This window comes from Osmia bicornis, chromosome 10 (genome assembly GCF_907164935.1).
Source record: "Osmia bicornis bicornis chromosome 10, iOsmBic2.1, whole genome shotgun sequence".
NCBI lineage: Eukaryota > Metazoa > Arthropoda > Insecta > Hymenoptera > Megachilidae > Osmia > Osmia bicornis.
In genome coordinates, this window is record NC_060225.1 from 10,675,257 (window position 1) to 10,695,000 (window position 19,744).

Sequence of the window (19,744 nt, forward strand, 5' to 3'; positions counted from 1 at the left end):
TGCGCGAACACACGTGAGCCACGTGTCTATGTCTATGACGTTGTCACTGTTCTTTGGATTGTGTTGGATTCAGTTGGACTGATGATTGATGATTGATGATTGATGTGCGTTACTTTTATCACGAGTGAAGCGTTAAAATTTTTCACTTCTTTAAGATGGATTATGAAACATTTTCTTTGATTATGCTGCTGATATGGATGCTTTAAATGGAAATTGTATGTATGTATACATATATTGAGATATATATATATATATGTGGATATATTTAAAATATGCATTGTTTTTCTTTAGAATGTATGCCATGTGACGTTTGGTTTTGCAACGATCAACACTTTAGATCGAAAACAAATTTACACGAATGGCAATATTAATTGAGAGAAAGCATTTTTACTGCTTTCATTTTAAACAAATATCATCAAATTGACAATAGTATGTGATACCTTACTAGTATTGGTTACATGGCAAAAGAAAGGAAAATAGCGTTTTCTGTCGAGATACTCGATCAAAGATACTCGAAAAGATCGTAAAAGGTGCTCGAGCAAAATGAACAACCAAACGATTATTTATTGGAAGGAAGAACACAAGTTTAGGAATATTTTCCATCGTAACGATAAGGTTCAGTACTTTTCTTTGAAAGACGTAGGATTTTGATTTTATTTATTGTTGAAAAACCAGTCGATAATCCGTTTGGTAAACAATGAGATTCAAACTGTTTATATCGATGATCCATTTGATCATCGGTACTTTGTACATCCATGTTGTCGGAGAAAACGCAGCAGAATCCCGAACAAAATCAAATGACGTTCAGCCACCTTTGGACAGAGAAGTAAGTTGATTTCTTCTTTTGAACTTTTCTGTACGATACGTTGGTAATAAAATACTTATTAGAAATACTTTTTGCAGTACACAGACAAACACAAACAAAATACAGAATTGATACCAGAACATGACGATCCTTTGCTGATGTTTTCCACGTTAGATGGCTCGCTGATAGGTATAGAACAACGTTCTGGAAAGGTGCTTTGGCGGCAAAGCGATGGTACTGTTAATAGGTATAATTAATCGAATAAATGATTTCTCGATTTCGCTTAGTACAACTTGAAAATCTGTGTTCCAGAACCAATCGTCAAGGTACCGGTAGATCTAGCGACAACTTCTACGTATGTATTTTCATAATTTTCACTTGGATAATATCGTCAAGTTTTTATTCTTCATATCTAATGTACAGACCTATTGTTTCTTTATTACAGACCTATGTTTTTACCCGATCCAAAAGATGGTTCTTTATACGTATTTGGAGCAGAAACCGAAGCAGTGAAAAAACTACCATTTACCATTCCTCAACTCGTAGCGAATAGTCCTTGCCGTAGTAGCGATGGAATATTGTATACCGGTAGAAAGATAGATACCTGGTTCGGTGTCGATCCCCGAACTGGCGAAAGGGAACAACTTCTTGGATTTGATAAGGTTAAAAATACTTGTCCCGTCGAGATGCAGAATGCTGTCTTCGTTGGACGTACCGAATATAACATCATTATGGTGGATAGCAAACAAAAGAATCGCAAATGGAACGTTACGTTTTACGATTATTCTGCTACGAAAATGGAACCCGATGGGATAGAAAATTACGGTTTAGTAGCGATACCATACCAGTCTAATAATAACGATAACATCGGTACAGAGAGTACGAAATTCTTTTTTTTCCCTTACAGAGTTGGTTCACTTTACGACGAGTTCGACCGGACGCATCGTCACCGTAGACAGAAGATTGGGAGTCGTCCTATGGGAACTCGATTTACAGAGTCCAGTAATAGCTGTGTATATTGTAAGGGAAGACGGCTTGCTAACAGTTCCCTTTACTAGCGTTGCTGACGAAACTTTGGATCTGCTTCTGAAACGTTTTGCAAAAAAACCGAGCGACATTCAGTTATTGTCAGTGATGAAATGAAATCTATCTGTTGTAATCTGTTTTAGCGAAGATAATAATTTTTGTTTTTCTCGGTAGTCCAACGTTATACATCGGTCAGCACAGACACGGACTTTACGCTTTACCATCTCTGGTCGATTCAACAACGGCTACGGTATCGAGTAACATTGGACAGTTATTGTTGGAAGGTCCGTTATCGGTTCCTCGATTGGCTGAAAACGGGAACCGAAAGACACCTTTATCGGATGATCGCGTACACGCGGCCACCACAACAACCACCACCACCGATACCGTTGCTCAGATGGGGTATCAAACTGTCGTAAGATTAGGTATCGGTAAAAAGCAATTTACTACGGTATCATAACCACATAATTGGATAAATTTAATAATTGAAATAATTTAAATGATAGGTTATTACGAAATACCGGCTGAATATAAATTACAAGATGAACCGCCGCTTCAAATTACCGGTCGATCCGATCCTGTGATCGAAACGTTACCATTACGATACTCGAACACAACGAAAGAAGCATCATCGTTTGCCTTGCAACCTGATGACGAATCAAACGACGACGCGACCGGTAATGGTAAATCTTGGCACGAGTTTCTAAGAAATACTTACGCTACGAGCAAAAGTTGGTTCAGTCAACAAGAAAATAAAGGGTTGAAATTAACGTTGATTATATTGCTAGGATGCATATTAACAATGTTTTGGTACTTGAACGCACAGTTAAAAGAATTTCAACAACTTTCTCAGGTATTTAAAAAGTTTTGCGTTTGTCTCATTTTATTTGATATGTACATATATAATATATAAGAAAAAGAATATAAATTAGTGTAAATATCGGTGTTTTTGGGAATTATTCGGTTGGTTTGTTAAGAGATGAATTATCAGCAGAGCTCTCGAGGAAGCAATCGAAGCGTGGATTATTATGGAACGCGATCGAACGCGTTGCTCGCAGTCCCGGAAGATATAGGAGAAGGGGTGGTGAAGATTGGAAAGATAACTTTCGATACGGGTCAAGTTTTAGGCAAAGGGTGCGAGGGAACGTTCGTGTATAGGTAAGTAGAAAAGAAACCAGGATAAAATGAATTAATCGAACGCGATCATTTTATTTTCTCAGGGGTGAATTCGACGGTCGTTCGGTGGCCGTGAAGCGTTTGTTACCGGATTGCTTCAGTTTCGCCGATCGAGAAGTAGCACTGCTCAGAGAATCGGATGCGCACGCGAACGTTGTACGATATTTTTGTACCGAGCAGGATAGAATGTTTAGGTATATCGCTTTGGAACTAGCAGAAGCAACTCTGCAAGATTACGTTGCCGGTAAATACGATAGACTAAAGATATCGGTGAAAAGTATTTTACGACAGGCAACGTCGGGTCTAGCTCATCTACATTTTCTCGATATAGGTGAGATAACATAACGATAAATTCTTTAACGATTTTAAATTTAATATCGTTATTACTGTACTTATTTTATAGTGCATAGAGACATAAAACCGCACAACGTATTGTTGTCGACACCAGGACCACGGGGAGAAGTTCGAGCTATGATATCGGATTTTGGTTTGTGCAAGAAGCTCCAATTAGGTCGCGTGTCATTTTCACGTAGATCGGGTGTAACTGGAACGGACGGTTGGATTGCACCAGAAATGTTGAACGGAAGCAGAACCACTTGCGCCGTGGACATCTTCTCTCTTGGTTGTGTTTTTTACTACGTCCTGTCCGATGGAAAACATCCATTCGGAGATCCGTTGCGGCGACAGGCTAATATTTTATGTAAGACGTTATATGTATGATGTACACCTATGACACTTATTCTTTCATTAACCGTTCAAAAGCGTTTGTCAACTCTCGTTACTGGTAACTTTTGACAATGAATTCTCGTATATCCCGATAGGCGGAGAAAGCGATTTGACGGCCCTTCACGATGGAATTTCTCAAAGCGACAAGGAATTGGCGTTGGTACTTATAAAAGCGATGATCGCAAATAATCCGTCGGAACGACCACCCGTAACGGCCGTCCACGATCATCCGATCTTTTGGGAATCCGTTCGAGTTCTTGGATTTTTTCAGGTATCTATCCTATCCAATCCAATCCATAATCAGTTAAAATTGCCTTTAGAACCCGATATTCCCTTTTTAACTTTTTCCAATTAGGACGTGAGCGATCGCGTAGAAAAAGAACAAGCAGATAGTTCGGCACTGATAGCATTGGAATCTGACAACGGTCGCGTTGTACAGGGTGATTGGAGGTTGTCGATCGACGTACAAGTTGCAACCGATCTTCGAAAGTATAGAAGCTATCGAGGCGAAAGCGTTCGAGACTTACTAAGAGCGTTACGAAACAAGGTAACTGATACACAATAGCTGGATAGAACTAATTAACCAGAACTAGAACTAGAACTAGAACTAGAACTAGAACTAGAACTAGAACTAGAACTAGAACTAACGTTTGTTTTTATTCGTAGAAACATCACTACAGAGAACTCAGTCCACAGGCTCAAGAAAGTCTCGGGGATATTCCCGATAAATTCACCGATTACTGGCTTTCTAGATTTCCTTGTTTGCTTTCGCACGTTTGGTGCGCGATGCAAGCATTCCGTGACGAGTCAACGCTAAGGGATTATTATCACGTCGATTACATGTTTGCAACTAGTTGCGAAACGGTATCTACAGGAAAGGTTAGACATTCTACGAACGATACGTTTGCAGAAAATTCCTGGAGAGTCCGCGACAGTATCGACTGGAGTCCGAACAGAACACGATATCGTGGTCAACGAAGAAAACAAGAGAAGAAAAAAATTAACGCCCCGCTTACTTGGACCTTACCGTCGTCGAGCTAGTGAAGTCGGATGCAACGCGCCAAAGTGTCGTCGATTTTGTTTTTCTCGCTTATTACGATTGAAACGAGAAACTAACTACCTTGCATCTTGGAATTGTAATTTTACATATTTGCTTCGATCGACAAAAGGACCATTATTACCCGATACGAACACTTGCAAATACTTGTAAATATAGTATAGGATATCAACGAGGATTTAAGTTTATTATCATTAAGTGATAATGATAACGGTGATGATGATGATGATGACAAGAAAAGAACAGTAGTGAACAGTAGAATAATGATACAAGAAATACGTTTAATGAAAATTCGATAAACGTCTATGTTGGATAAAACGTCTACGAGATAGGATAAATTGTACAATTTAAACATAAATAGATACATGTATATCTTTTACACACAATTTGTATAACTGTAGTAGGTAACGAAACCACAGACAGTGATAATATAAAGGATCAACAACCTTTCGAAATGGTTTCGCTATGATATCGTTGAAGCGTTACACGCAAATTACGCGATCTATGAGTACATTTCTGAGTACATCATATATCTGTATATGCATATTCGTACATACGTTTACAAACGAATGCGCACGCATTTTGTTCGATAGAAAGACATAAGCACGCGCGAACATACGTGTATCCCTCTTATCTTGAACAGTTTTTCACGTTACGAATGTCTCTCTAATCGACGAACAATGCAGCGTAATCATAAGAATATTTTCAGGTACATTGGAATTCGTTTGCGAGAATTACGTCGATGCAACGTACATTTCGTTCTCGCTCGACAATACATTTGTCCTGCTACTGTTTCGAGCAGGAACTCGTCGTCGTTGTCGTCGTCGTCGTCGTCGTCGTCGTCGTCGTCGTCGTCGTCGTCGTCGTCGTCGTCGTCGTCGTCGTCGTACTTCCTCTTTCGCTCCTGGAGAATACAAGAAATTCGGACTAGATGGCAAAAAGAAATGACACAGATGAAAAGTTTCAAACACCGACAAGGTAATTAGGAAAATGAAGAAATCGAATGCAACAGAGCTTTTTAGTTTTGTTTCGATCAAACGAACTGCTCGAAGCATACGCGTATACTTATTTTTAGTAACAAGTTGTAGGTAAGTGTAGTATATACCATATATAAGTGCGTGAACGCCGTTGAAATGACTTATTTACGGTAAAGTTTTCTCAATCTTTTCTTCCCCGTTTTTCATAGCTTTTGTTCGTCTTTCTTCCCTATCCTGCCTGATGAATTCGGGATCGTTCCAACATTCAACTTCTCCGCTCGCGTAAAGTACGAAAATCAAATTGGTCACTAAGAATACAGCTAAGACGATCCAAAAGACTAATCTCCATTCGGTAAGGGTGCCGTTCGGAGTCAATTCACCGACGATATACGGTGTTAGAATACCGCTGAAAGCGCCTATTCCATTTACAAGCGCCATCAAAGTGCCGGAATAATTCGGGCTAAGATCCAAAGCGTTAACCTTCATTCCTGGATAGAATGTGCCTGAAAGAATGTAGAAGATGGATCGCGGTCAATTTCGTTAAGTAGAAAGTAGTTGAGGTAGATCGAGGTAAAAAAAAGGTAATATAGGACTGACCCATCAAAGTAGTGCCGAGAGTAAACATGAGAACGACCGTGGTTCTGTCGCATTTGGCGTAAGAGGCACCCATAACGAACGCTCCTGGGCCAAGCGAGGCAATCGTGGTTCCGAGTTTGCGTACGTTGGTACGTGACATGAAACCCCTGGTGATCATCCAGTCGGCCAAACAGGATGTAACGACGCTACAAATCCACATGGTCAAGTAGGGTAACGCGGACAACAATCCGTTGCTCTTGATCGAATACTTGAGAACGCTGCTCATGTATTTGGGGAGGTCGTTCACCAAGGTGAAGAAACCCCAATCGTGACCAATTTGCGCGGCTATCAGTGCCCAAAGCGGAACGGATCTAAGAAGGTGTCTCCACGGTACCGAGGGTGGTTTCTTATGGGTATGCGCCTGCATTCTTTCCCGCAAAAAGTTGATCTCTTTTTCGGAAATGAACGGATGCGTGTCCGGAGTGTTGTAACAGGTGATCAACCATACGAGAAACCAAAGTACACCGACACTGCCGAACACGTAGAATACAGCCGGCCATCCAACGGTCGAATAATGAAGAATAATACCGGACAAGGAGTTTGCAAACACTGTGCCAAGTTGCGCACCAGCGAACACCAACGAACCGATCATCGATCTTTCCTGGGGAGGTGTCCATTGAGCGAGCATCGCGTTCAACGCCGGATACGTGGTACCTTCGCATAGACCCATCAACACGCGTACAATGATCAGGGCTGGTGCATCCCCGAGATCCAGAACGAGCGGCGTGAGCAGCGTAAATACCGCGGTTGCCAAGATTCCCAGACCCAACGAATATTTTCCACCAAATTTTTCCGACAGCATACCTCCGGGCAAATGGGTGACCACGTAACCCCAGTAAAACGACGATAAGATTATACCCTAAACAGACAACGCGCGATCGTAATAATCACCATCACCTTTCCTTTTTTCTTTTTTCTTTTTTCTTTTTTCTTTTTTCTTTTTCTCTCTCGTTCTTTCTTTTTCTCTTCTTCCTTTTTACCTGAGTGCGTTCGTCCCACTCGTATTGTTTCGCGTTGGACGGTTTGAAATCCACGTTATCATCTAGATCGTTTCCCCCCATCGGGTCACAAGTATCGTCGATGGGTTTCGTTGTATTCTCCGATGCGCGTACCATCTCGGTGATCGTGATCGAAAGGCAGACTCTCATCGCGTAAGCGTTGAACACCGCCAAAAATCCCATTATCGCGAATATCCATCGTTGCGGTATTCTGCCACCTGTGTACAATAAATACGAACGATAAATAATAGACTGACGAGACGGCAAAGAAAGCCCGAGGTCAACGGCGCGGAAGGAATTACGATTAGCAGAGCCTTTCCCTATTGGCAGCTGTCTAACGAGCCGTACAAACCTACATATCTAGGTAAAGGTCAGATTCCTTGCACGTATCACTGACTCGGCGGCTATCAGCACAATTTTCAATTTCGACTCGCGCCTGTTCAGAAGGCGAACCGGCAAACGGCAAACGGCAAGCTTTGTACTAACGATAAAACAGCAACGAGAGAGTAAGAGAGAATTTTGGATGGATTGACTGACAGATCCTTGAATTCCGAAAAAGGTCGTCGCACGACGAATCATCGATGATTCGTGATTCGATTACAAGTACAGGTACATACTACATAACATACGTCTCTAATCAACGAGAAATACAATTTCGTAATTTTTCTTTTTTTTCTTCGATGGTACCGCGCAAATAGCAGCTTTACGAATCGACAGAAGCTGAAAGAAACGAAAAATGATATTTGCGTGCGATCAATGAAATTCGAGAGTTTCAAGATCGTTCCTTGGACCTTGGATAGAGAAAAGATAATAGAATAACGAAAGGATTTAACGACGATGGATGATGATGATCATGATGATGATAATGATAAGGTTAATTACTACGCTTTATCGTATCGATGTTGAAATAAGCGATAATTCCTTATAGATCACGGATACTCGTCACTCGCGCACGCTTGTTCTTGATCGTAACAGGGGGGAAATCTATTCGCGTTCGGGAGAGGACGAGCAAACTGAACAAGCCATCTCTGAACGATAAAAAAGAAGATTGTGTAAAATTCTTGATAAAATCGAGAGGATCGAAAAGTTGAGATAAAACATATAATACTTGAAGTTGATCGACGACCGATGTCTTTCCGCCGGCAAATGTATAAATTTTCTTATATTTTTCTTTTTTTCGTTGTTCCTTATTTCGGTTCGTTCGGTTAAATAAAATACTATCAGACACAGCATCAGAGAGTTTATCTTATCTATCTGCGGGATCAGCGGGAAATCCAAACATAAGAAGCTGAAAACTACCAATAACATTGCTGATTATATGTATGTATGTATGTATGTATGTACATACATATATGTATACATACAATACGCTGATTTGTCGCGACGATGTTGGCTTACTCCACTTTCTGTAACATAGATACCCGTAAATCTTCTTAATTCCTGTAATCTTCTCTCTGAAAGAGCCAGTTATTTTCCCTGTTTTAGTCGCGAGGGTTATTCATTTTATCTGACATAGAAAACAGGTTTATCCGTCGAACGTAGAACAATAAATCTTATCATGACAGATCTTCCTAACTAATTTCTGTTTTCAATTACAATTTCAATCGTACCTATTTTGTTTTTGATAAGCTTGTTTAGTTTAGAATTGTATTCGGAAGTGGAGGAAAAATCGACAGGTAATCATCAGAAAGTGTAATAAATTTTAATATCCTTCATTCGTGTCTATACTTGTGTAAATGCATTTGGTGGCGAAGGTTGTTTCTTGATTCGTTAACCAACGGCATGTTATTTGTTCTTAACAGATCAATAATGACGAATATTATCGGAATTACCAAAAGTTAAATCAACAGTCTGTTGTTTCAGTACAACTTTGTTCGCCTAACACGAATCTCTCTCTCTCTCTCTCTCTCTCTCTCTCTCTTTCTCTCGTTTCCTACTTAACGAAGATCGAGTCATCGAATTGAAAAATAATGGAAAATGGAAACCGAAAGCGAAAAACGATATGAAAAACGATTGGAAACATAAGAGAATGTAGTTTGAAAAGTGCACTAGTTTCCCGAACGAGATTCAACAATATTTTCAACAATACGAGTAAGGCGCGTACGAAGAACGGAATTTAAAAAATTTTTCATACAATCATTTCATCGATATTAACGTGTATCGCGATTGTGAAACGCAAGTAATACTTACAGCATGCCTTCCAAACGGATAACATCGCGTCGATGTTAAAAAATACGTTCCTTCACGATCGGCTAACAATCGGCTGAGATGAAACGAAAGCATAAAAAAACAGCTGGTACAGTTTCGATTCAAGCCAATCGTACGATGATACGAGTTCACTTTTTTCTTCGAAATTGTATTAGGAATATTAGCGAAAAGGGAAAAGAAAAGAAGAGAAAAAAAAGAGAGAAACACGATAATCTACAGGTTGAAACGATCGTCGGTTCTTATATACATCTTAACCACATGTCGCGAGTAACTGAATCGACGCTCTCTGTGCGAATTCGTTTTATACTCGTGGAACACGTGCTTCTTAATAAACGCGAAAAGGGAAAGGAATCGTGGATAAAAGGCCATACGAACTGGTAAAAGTTGATATGGACAAGGCATAACCGATAAATGAAGAAGAGAGAGGGGGTTATAAAGCAGGTGAAGAGGAAGAGAAGGAGTAGGAGTAGGAGGAGGAGGAGGAGGAGGAACGATAACGCGATCCGCAACATACGTAAATTTACACTTATTCTCGATACACTGTAGTTGCAGTTATTGTATTATCTATTAATTGCAATAGGGAGTTGTATGCAACGAAAAGAAAAGGAACATCTTTTCACATAAAACAGTCAGTATACATATACATATATAGGTAGATATTTCTTTCAGCGTATCATTTCAATTTCCTTCCTAATTCGAACCACCGCACCGGTCCGTTCAAAATTTACATCACGTTCAAGATTGCCGCGAAACGAAGCTTCGATAAAGCTGTCGGTAATCCATCGAGTGTAAGGCTTAAATCGAACCGCCAGATAACGAATGCGATTTCTACGATGTAATTATATAAAGATACTTGCTCGTATTCTTACCGCGCTGACGCGTATCGTCATAAATTTTACCTTTGCTGCTTCGATTCAAATCGATATATGGGCTACAATTTCGCAACATCTGATTGTCAGATAAACAAAGACGTAAAGCAAATTTTTGTTTTTCACGTTCAACATTGTATCGTATCGTATCGTATTGTATCGTATAGTATCGTATCGTACAGTGTGTTGTTTCTTTATCAATCACTTTACTCGGAATTAACGTGTACAAACATTTTCAGCCGCAAAATCGTTAAAACTGTCAACAAAGAACACCTTTTCATAACAGAAAGTGAAATAATAATTGTTCTTAATCGCTTTACACGCGAAAAATCTTTTCTTCTTAAAAGCATTATCCCTGTCAAAGATCTTTTACATAACTCGTTTTTACTTATCTTCCATTCTATGATTAATATGTACCAACGTATACGAAACAATAACAACACCGTACGATATAGAATCAAAAATAAAGAATTACTTGTAACTCTATTGTCACATTGTTAACTTTATTTGCAGCATAGTCAAGTTTAATGAAGCGAGAAAGAAAGAGAGAGAGAGAGAGAAATTAATCTCGTCGTTAATAACGAAAACAACATCGCCGCTTTCTCAATAACTGCAACATTTATTTGGGAAAAAAATAGAAAAATAAACTTATAGTATAATATAAAAAGTAGGAAAGCATATTTTAATCGAAAGCTTCTGAATTCTTCTTTAGTTCTTTATAAATACGAGGTATGTCATGCATCAATCTCGTGCTTTCTTCCTTCGTTTTATCCAGAGCGCACTCCAATTCACGCGTCTGTAATATATAGACGATTTTTTTACTTTTGCCGTTTCTCTCTAATCTGCGGGGCCACGTCCGCGTTAACATCCAACGGCTATAAACGCGTCGACTAATGCGACGTAATACGCGGAAAATACCTTTGATGCGCCTAATAAGATCAATCCGTGGCTATACTCGTGTCGAGCATCCCGTTAAACAAAGATGTGGCCCCAACGTAACGATTAAGTATACTTACGCATTCCTTTACCGTGTAAATTTTAAACAGATCGAACAATTCCCGTACGGTCCATGCAGCTTCGTCAAATTTATTTAATTTTATAAATGGACATTCAGGCTGATGTTTTAGATGTTCTTGCCTGTTAACAGCAAGCGTTAGCGATAGTATTAAAACGCACTAGGGGAAAGAGGAAACATTTAAAAGAAAGAAAACAACTCGTACCAGGGATCGTCGTCTGGATCCCAACCGTCCAGTTGTTTGGAACAGACGAAACACTCGACCAAATCAGGTTCCTTTTCACCCCCGATAGCGTAAAATCCGGCAGTTGCCATCTTTGCGGGGTTACACGAATGTTGGATAGACTGATAAGGCCAATGCTTGAAAGTCTTTAATCGACCAACCTTCCAAAATGTAGAGTCTACTCCTCTGAAGGAATAATAGAAAAAAAAAATGAAAGAGATTAGTATTAACGGGGAAATAGGATTCGTACAAAGGTTATGAGATAAGCGTTGGTTCGTTTACCAAACAAAACGCGGTTATTAACAAACGATTATGAAACAACAGAAAAGAACCATAAAGAGTTACTTACGGAAAGAAATCCATGAATGCTTGATAAACGAACTGAATCGTAGGATAATCTGATATTTAAAAGAACGTGGCGTCGCATCAAAGCCACTTTTCGTCCCACCATTGCCAGTGCCATTGTGCGTTGGCCCGGGTCACCGGGTGCCAATAGTGGCAATGCTAGTACCGCGTAAACTCGAGCTCCGCTGCTGCGACCTATGTGCAACTATTTACCCTTCTACGCAGGGTGGCCAACGCGAAATTTTGGAGCCAAAAAGTGTTTGAAAAAAGCGAAAAATCCACAAGCACCTTACTCACGGCCATCACGGCCCAAAAATCCCAGAATTTCCTTACACCGCAAGGAGGACACGCAACAGCAGCATCGTTTATTCGGGTATTTTTAATTTTTACTTTTAATAGGGAAAATGTTGTAGAACAAGGATTGCAAAAAAGCGAAAAAAGCAAAATCAATTCTTCAAAGGTAACCGAATTTAAAAAATGCCAAATTTTCGGAATGTGGCCTAAAAAAAATCCAAGTTGGCAATCCTGCTTCTACGTTTGACAAATTGAACGAATTGAACGAATCTCCATTTATCCCCATGATGGCAGAGATTTCCTAGCAATCGACCTTTCGACATTATCGACATTATCGACATTATCGACATTATCGACATTATCGACACGTTTGAACCATAAACGCTGTTGAAATATGCTCTTCACGACGTTTTACTTTTTTCAGAAAATAAGTGCATACAAATTATTATGTACTTATTTACTTATTGATCCACGTGTACTGTGTAATATTATGTACATACATATGTAGTACGTTATTTATGGTTCATACATACATCAATTACCATGGAAACACAATTCCACACAATTCTTGTTTTATCAGGGTTTTGTGCGTTTCCAATAAAGTTACAGATCGATCGTAAGGAGTGTAGAATCGAATTGTATCGTATCAAACAGAATAATTTTGTCAGCCGTTTGATTATGAACGTTAACGAGCTTGAAATATTTAGCGTAATAGCATTCGATGGTTAGTGAATACGAGATATCAAAGAAATATTCGATGAATCTTGAAAGACAATAAAAAGAACGTAATCCCGTCCTAATCGACGTACAGGATACCTATAAATTATACTTTGTTACGTAAAGAAATACCTTTTAAACGAGTAAAGCACTGACGAGAGTGCTTACCAATGATTTTATAAGAAGTTTTTATAGAGTGTGAACAGAGTCTCGATTTCGTGACGTAACATTCGATTCGATTCGTTTCGTTTCGTTTCATTTCATTTCGAATTGTGCATTAAATTCGAACGCATCGTGTAACGCGTTATAAAGAGAACACGGTAAATATATAGAATAAGGGAGCCACCTCCGATTTCCATTCATAAATCCCCACATGTACTTTTCCTAAGTACCTAAAAAAAGTCTGTCCCAAAAGGGTTACTTTCGTTGGTAGGGCGAAGCCCCTTATTATTCTAAATATTTACCCTGAAACGTCCTGGAAAAAAAGCCAGGACCTTTCCTCCAGGAAAGAAGCGTTTTTTCAAGACGTGCGCAAAGAAAGGGCGCGTTCTATAGTTTTCGATGGTTGGGCGGCTCGCGGAAAACGAGTACTTACATACATATATACATAATAATACGGTTTGCAACACGCGGAAATTTCCGCTGCACGCTACAAGCAATTTATTCGAGGAATCGCATTTCTACTTACAGGCCTAACGAGAAACGGTTTAAGACAGCATCCGGACGGAGAGCATCTTGCGTATCCGATGGGCAACAAAGTCGCTGTAAAAAATTTCAAGACAAACGAACAATTCTTCCTTGCTGGGCACAAAAATCTAGTATCCGCTTTGTGTGTTTCACCTAATGGAAATCTATTAGCTTCCGGTCAAGTGAATCATTACGGTTTCAAGGTGATTTATTCGTGAGCATTGTTCATTATAATTACACCCACGGTGTCATCAGACATGCTAGACATTGTTAAATCCCGGTTGTGTTGAAACGATCGATAATGATTTCATTTCTTGACAGGCAATGGTGATAATATGGAACTTTGGGGAACGTAAAATCAAAGCTAGTCACGAAATACACAAAGTCAGAGTCGAGGACGTGTGTTTCACTAACGACGAACGGTATTTGATTAGTCTCGGGGGCATCGACGATGGTTGCATCGTGGTGTGGAATGTCGAAAACGGAACTCCACTTTGTGGTAATTTTCATTCATCTTACGTTCTACGTTTTACGTTTTAGTTTCTATATGTACATCATTCAATATGTACATATGTACATATATGATTTTAAGATAAAAAAAGAAATCGTAGGTACGTTGGCAAACAGCGGAATGTTTGGAAACGCTACAACGATCGCGCGAACAAATCTTTCTAAAAGGAATTTTCTCACTGCCGGGGAAGGAACATTAAAACTATGGTATATCGATGAAAAAGATGGAAAATTGAATGGGATCGAGGCGAAGATTGGGAAAATGAAACGTGCTATCAATTGTCTGGTCGTAGACGAAAACGATGAAAGCGTTTATTGCGGAACGACATCCGGTGACATTTTAAAAGCAAGGTTGCTTTTTTCTTATTTTTCTTAGCTACGCTATCGTTCTTTCTAATCAGATTTGCGAATGTTTTGCATAGGCTGAACATCGGAGAGTTGCAAGAATCGATAAAATGTCCGATTATGATCGGATGCTATTCAAAGATACCAAGGCACATGTCGAAAGCTAATTCAAACGGGGGAGAAGTATACGCGGGTGGTGTGAAAAATTTGTTACTTTTACCGAAAAAGAAAATAGTCGTAGGCGCAGGCGATGGAACGGTCGAATTGATCGAGATAAAAGAAAACTCGGGATTCGTAAAAGACGAGGCAAAGAAGAATTCGTTGGTCATACCGTGTATAATAACGGTAAGTTTAACGCGACGCGACGCGACGCGACGCGACGATGCGATTCTTCTATAATTTATTTCGACGTCGCAATGATGTTCGCAAATGCGACAAGTTACAAGTTAAACCAAGAATTGATTTCGTTGAGACAGCATCGTAGCGGGAACGTCTGCGCCACGGTAACATCGATGACCCGTTATCGAAACGATTTTCTACTGGTAGGAACAAGTTTATGCGAAATTCACGAAATCGAATTGTCAACTTTTCGTACACGTTTAATCGTCAGCTGTCACACCAGCGCTATACAGGATCTGGCATTTCCACGGTAAACAGCACAATCGATTGAATGGACGCGATCTTTGATCGGTACTGAACGACGACAACTCTTTAGCTACTTGTTTCGCAGTGATATACTTATTCTTAGTAAATTTTCACCAATAACTGAAATAAATAACTTACATAAAAGAATAAGGATAAGGATAAGATGAGAAAAGAAACGAAGGGAGAAACTTTGTATCGTATTTGAAAAAAAGCAACGGACAACGGCATTTACCGTTTTATTAGTAGCTAAAGGGTTTAAAAGGAGGGTAAGGTTTAGCAACGTTTAACGTATATTAATTTTTTAGTAACTCCTCGGAGATATTTGCAACGGCTGGTAAACACGATATACGAGTATGGAAGCTGTCAACGCAAAAAGAATTGCTCCGAATCACCGTACCGAATTTTGTCTGTTCTAGTCTATGTTTTGATCGTAATGCCGGCTCAATAATATCTGGTAAGCGAAATCATTTATTACGTTGAAAAAAGTTTTAATCATCATCATCGTCGTCGCCGACGCACAAAAAGTCTGTAATTTTTATCGGAGGAAGCGTGGAACGACGGTACTCTACGAGGATTTGCTACGAACAGCGGAGAACTGTTATTTTCGATCGACTGTGCGCACACGAAACCTGTGACAACGGTTACGATCAGCAACGACGACAGTAAACTGATCAGCGGTGGTTGCGATGGCCAGGTAAACCGTGTATCGACGATATTTAGTCCAACAATAATAACCAAAGTTATTCGCGTTATTCGTTTCAATTGGCTAGTCTTCCTTTTTTAGATACGGGTATGGAATGCAAAAACGTACGCGCGACAATTATTAACCGTCTTGAAGGAACATAGAGGACCGATAACATCGCTGCATGTTTCACCGGACAACTCAAGTTTTATCAGTTCCAGCAGCGATGGTACCTGCGTAATGTGGGACGCAGGGTCGGTATTACAATTAGATGGATCTAAAGAAAGTAAATTACACATGTACTTCTTCTATCGTATATTTCTTTCTTACTCAGAACATTGAAGCGTAAGTTTACACTGAGAGGAAACACAATGTACATGGCAACGTGCTTCGTTTCCGGTGGCGTACAAATTTTAACGTGTGGTACGGATGGTAAAATAGCGTACTGGGAGAGCTTGGATGGTTCGTTGGTTCGTGAGCTGGAAGGTTCAGCAGTTGGCACGTTAAACGCTATAAATATAAGTCCCGATGGACGGTATTTCGTCACCGGATCAGACGACTGTATCGTAAAGCTTTGGGAATATCGTACCGGAAATATCATTCGCACAGGCGTTGTTCACGCTGCTGCTATCACTGGTTGTGCTTTCGCTCCGACCGGTGATTTCATCGTTACCATAAGCGCGGACGGAGCTATAATAATTTGGAAGTATCCTTTCGAAACGTCTACCTCGAACGCTAACGACGATTATAACAAGTCTTCGCGTTGCGTTCGCGATACAAAAAATGTATCGTCGTAGAGACACGCCGCTCATAAAGAATATCAAATCAAACACCCGCGTCAAAATTGACGCGTAGCATTTCTCCACCATAGCTGTTAATTCGCAAATTTTTATTATAACCACATTCATTCAAATAATCTTTTAACCGTGCTAAAATCGTACTGTGTCTGAAATGAATAAGGTTGAATATTTCATATGTGTATGTATATTGTAATATATACACACATATATATATATTAAAAGATGGGATGTGGGAAAATAAAGCAATAATTTTTTACATATAAATTGAATTTTTTACTGAACTTGGATAATATCGATAGTTGATTCGTAAGTGATGTATATCGATAAACCCATCAGGAACGATCTGTAAATTGCGTCGAGAGACATAGATTTGCCATCGCAAGTTGAGTTCCGACATAGAACGAGGAATATATAGAGTTTTCAACACAGTAAAACTTTGCCTTGGGAAAGAGTATATGGTAATCAGTGATGTACATCTTACATTAATTACTATATTTGACCATCTCGTATCTTTTCACCTATGGCTTCTTCGTTGTAGCCATTCGTTACTTGCGTGTGCCCCTCTATACGCCGTGCAGTCTATGTTCAGTTAGGTGTCATGGCGTCTTCCCATGTTGTAGTTGACCTGTCGTTTACTTAATTCTATTTGTGCTTCGATATTTAAGTTGTCTATTCTTGTTGTTTACATTGTAGATTTTTAATATTAGTGATTGCATTGTTGAACATTTATTGAACGGTCCGTCACCTTGTACTATGTACTAATTTTGTATTCATTTCAGGTAAAGTATATTTGGATTTTATTTGGTTGAACGATGACACTCCCGATGAGAGAAGAAATGTATCTCGCCCGTTACATTATAAATAGCTATTTTCCTAAGGTAAGCTAATTAGTTTGTATACATGATTTTTTCCCTTTGCATGCTGTAGGCTTATTAAGCGCTCCTCCAGAAATGAGGCAGACTTCCTTGTACGTAACAGGTATGTGTTGTATTTTTGAATGGTTTTCATTTATTAATTTATTGTGTTTGGTTTGTAGCATGCTATCATCTAATTTGGACGACGGTATACTATTAACTGTAAATTTGCACCGGACCATGGGATAAATCATCTAGTTACGCTCCCCAAGGGTAAGCATGTTTACATTATTTAGTTTATTTGTATCATTTACTTGTACGCTTGTAAGTACCATCGTGTTTCAAGCACCCCTTGTTGTCGCACAATTTGTTATTCGGTTCCTTTATCGGTTGTGGGTGGTGTTATTCATTGTTAAATTCTAATTATTTATAAATGTACTTACAAGGATTGAATAATATATAAAATGATATAAATAAATAATAATTGATATATTTATTATAAATGTATATACATATATATATATTAATAAATAACTTGTAGAAAGCATGTATAGGGAAATATCATTCGTAATTTGTAGCATATGAATTGCTCCATTTATGTAAGTAATTAGTTAGTATTTTATTATTATTGATTTATTTATCAGTGATTATTATTGATTACTTTTTATTGTGGAACGTTAAGTACACATACACATATATACACTTGTTCTGTTCTAAAAGACTGTTATTGGTATAGGATTAATTGTAAAATTTTTTTTTTAGATGTTATTGAAAAGAGCATATCGCATTATACAAGAGCAAGGTGCAATTTTGTCCGATTCCGATTCTGCGAGTGCAAGGTGTAACTGGTAAGTACTTATTATTATTACGTTTGGTTATAATATATATACAATATATAAGTGATTTAATTTGTTATTTTGTAGTGGCAAGAAGAAGAAGGCAAGCTGAAGATAAAAATAATGTATATAAAAAATGTTTCCAATGTATACAATAAAATGTAATGTGCTTTTCTATGGTTGATTAGAAAAAAGGATTTTCATTTACAGTTAAAATATAATGTTTGTAATAAAATTGTATCTGTTGAAAGGAATGATATCATGTTTGATACGATTTGAATACTTTACAAGCTTAGAAAGTAATTTTCAGAACAACTAATGTATATGAATTGTATATAAGTGTGAGGTCCAAATACGTGAGAGTTATGTTAACTGTTGGTTTATTTATAGTCCGGTGAATACTAATAAAAATGTGTGAGGTAGAATAATTGTTTGAGATAGATTAGTAATGTAAAATAAATGTTTATAAAATATAAAGCAAATATCGATAGGATATAAAATAGATATTTGAAAAATGTAAATTCAATATTGAAATAATATGAAATAGATATCTTGAATGTAAAGAAAGAAAAAATTGAAAATAAAATTGAAACGTTTGAAATTGCACACGCGTTGTCTGAGATGACACTGTTCTTTGTGCACTTTAAAACGTTTTAATTTTATTTGAACATCTGTTTATTTGCATTTGAAATATGTATTTAATATTATTGAAATGTTGAATTTATATTGTTGAAGTATCCGTGTAATATTTTTGAATATGTATTTAATATTATTAAAATGTTGAAGTATTCGTGTAATATTTTAGAAATATGTATTTAATATTATTAAAATGTTGAAGTATCCGTGTAATATTTTAAAAATATGTGTTTAATATTATTAAAATGTTGAATTTATATTGTTGAAGTATTCGTGTAATATTTTCGAAATATGTATTTAATATTATTAAAATGTTGAATTTATATTGTTGAAGTATTCGTGTAATATTTTAGAAATATGTATTTAATATTATTAAAATGTTGAATTTATATTCTTGAAGTATTCGTGTAATATTTTAGAATTATCTATTTAATATTTTAGGAACACGCAGTTTATATGTTTTTTTCCATGAATTGTACATCTGTTATGTATGTGTATAATATTCCGATGCAATAGTTATTAAATGAAAAATGTATTTATTGAAATGGCAGGACATAACGTTAAGTTAGTAGTATTCCATGGTAACATAAGAAGCGGTTTTGTACATAGTTTTGTATGGCGAGTGAGTGGTCTAGATGGCTGAGCGCTGTGCTCGTAACGTGTCGATGCAGGGTTCG

At 38.1% G+C, this 19,744-nt stretch overlaps 4 protein-coding genes across 22 annotated transcripts; 2 read left to right on the plus strand and 2 right to left on the minus strand.

The window, feature by feature from the left end:
• Positions 1–35: 35 nt before the first annotated feature.
• On the plus strand, positions 36–5,245 carry LOC114879678 (serine/threonine-protein kinase/endoribonuclease IRE1). Of its 4 annotated transcripts, none has more exons than XM_029194843.2 (14): positions 36–219; positions 292–826; positions 904–1,039; positions 1,118–1,160; positions 1,251–1,630; positions 1,713–1,932; positions 2,006–2,256; positions 2,338–2,684; positions 2,823–2,989; positions 3,052–3,338; positions 3,411–3,707; positions 3,829–4,004; positions 4,089–4,280; positions 4,400–5,245. In XM_029194843.2, the coding sequence occupies exons 2-14, from the start codon at positions 698–700 to the stop codon at positions 4,772–4,774; spliced, it is 3,000 nt and encodes a 999-aa protein (XP_029050676.2). In that variant the 5' UTR covers positions 36–219; positions 292–697; the 3' UTR covers positions 4,775–5,245. The 4 variants fall into 4 exon arrangements, with proteins under 4 accessions (XP_029050676.2, XP_029050677.2, XP_029050678.2 ...); XM_029194844.2 differs by having other exon boundaries at positions 36–215; XM_029194845.2 differs by having other exon boundaries at positions 37–219; positions 2,826–2,989.
• On the minus strand, positions 5,052–10,986 carry LOC114879682 (putative inorganic phosphate cotransporter). Of its 3 annotated transcripts, none has more exons than XM_029194868.2 (5): positions 9,592–10,986; positions 7,384–7,619; positions 6,365–7,262; positions 5,896–6,270; positions 5,052–5,694 (listed from the first exon to the last, which is right to left on the minus strand). In XM_029194868.2, exons 1-4 carry the CDS (start codon positions 9,614–9,616, stop codon positions 5,933–5,935), a joined length of 1,497 nt encoding a protein of 498 aa, XP_029050701.1. In that variant the 5' UTR covers positions 9,617–10,986; the 3' UTR covers positions 5,052–5,694; positions 5,896–5,932. The 3 variants fall into 3 exon arrangements, with proteins under 3 accessions (XP_029050701.1, XP_029050702.1, XP_029050700.1); XM_029194869.2 differs by having other exon boundaries at positions 5,052–5,717; XM_029194867.2 differs by having other exon boundaries at positions 5,052–6,270.
• On the plus strand, positions 7,626–18,935 carry LOC114879679 (cilia- and flagella-associated protein 52). 13 transcript variants are annotated; one of them, XM_046287343.1, is made up of 15 exons: positions 7,626–7,765; positions 7,846–8,010; positions 13,763–13,962; positions 14,081–14,258; positions 14,362–14,620; positions 14,692–14,959; positions 15,091–15,263; positions 15,565–15,713; positions 15,808–15,953; positions 16,044–16,195; positions 16,276–16,286; positions 17,521–17,719; positions 17,778–17,868; positions 18,358–18,443; positions 18,519–18,935. In XM_046287343.1, exons 2-12 carry the CDS (start codon positions 7,983–7,985, stop codon positions 17,604–17,606), a joined length of 1,650 nt encoding a protein of 549 aa, XP_046143299.1. In that variant the 5' UTR covers positions 7,626–7,765; positions 7,846–7,982; the 3' UTR covers positions 17,607–17,719; positions 17,778–17,868; positions 18,358–18,443; positions 18,519–18,935. The 13 variants fall into 13 exon arrangements, 12 of the variants coding, with proteins under 12 accessions (XP_046143299.1, XP_046143298.1, XP_046143296.1 ...); XM_046287342.1 differs by having other exon boundaries at positions 7,626–8,010; XM_046287338.1 differs by lacking the exons at positions 7,626–7,765; positions 7,846–8,010 and adding an exon at positions 12,952–13,079.
• LOC114879687 (baculoviral IAP repeat-containing protein 5) lies at positions 11,078–12,244 on the minus strand. Of its 2 annotated transcripts, none has more exons than XM_029194875.2 (4): positions 12,066–12,244; positions 11,699–11,902; positions 11,507–11,615; positions 11,078–11,274 (listed from the first exon to the last, which is right to left on the minus strand). In XM_029194875.2, exons 1-4 carry the CDS (start codon positions 12,077–12,079, stop codon positions 11,161–11,163), a joined length of 441 nt encoding a protein of 146 aa, XP_029050708.1. In that variant the 5' UTR covers positions 12,080–12,244; the 3' UTR covers positions 11,078–11,160. The 2 variants fall into 2 exon arrangements, with proteins under 2 accessions (XP_029050708.1, XP_046143314.1); XM_046287358.1 differs by having other exon boundaries at positions 11,495–11,615; positions 12,066–12,236.
• Positions 18,936–19,744: the final 809 nt, after the last annotated feature.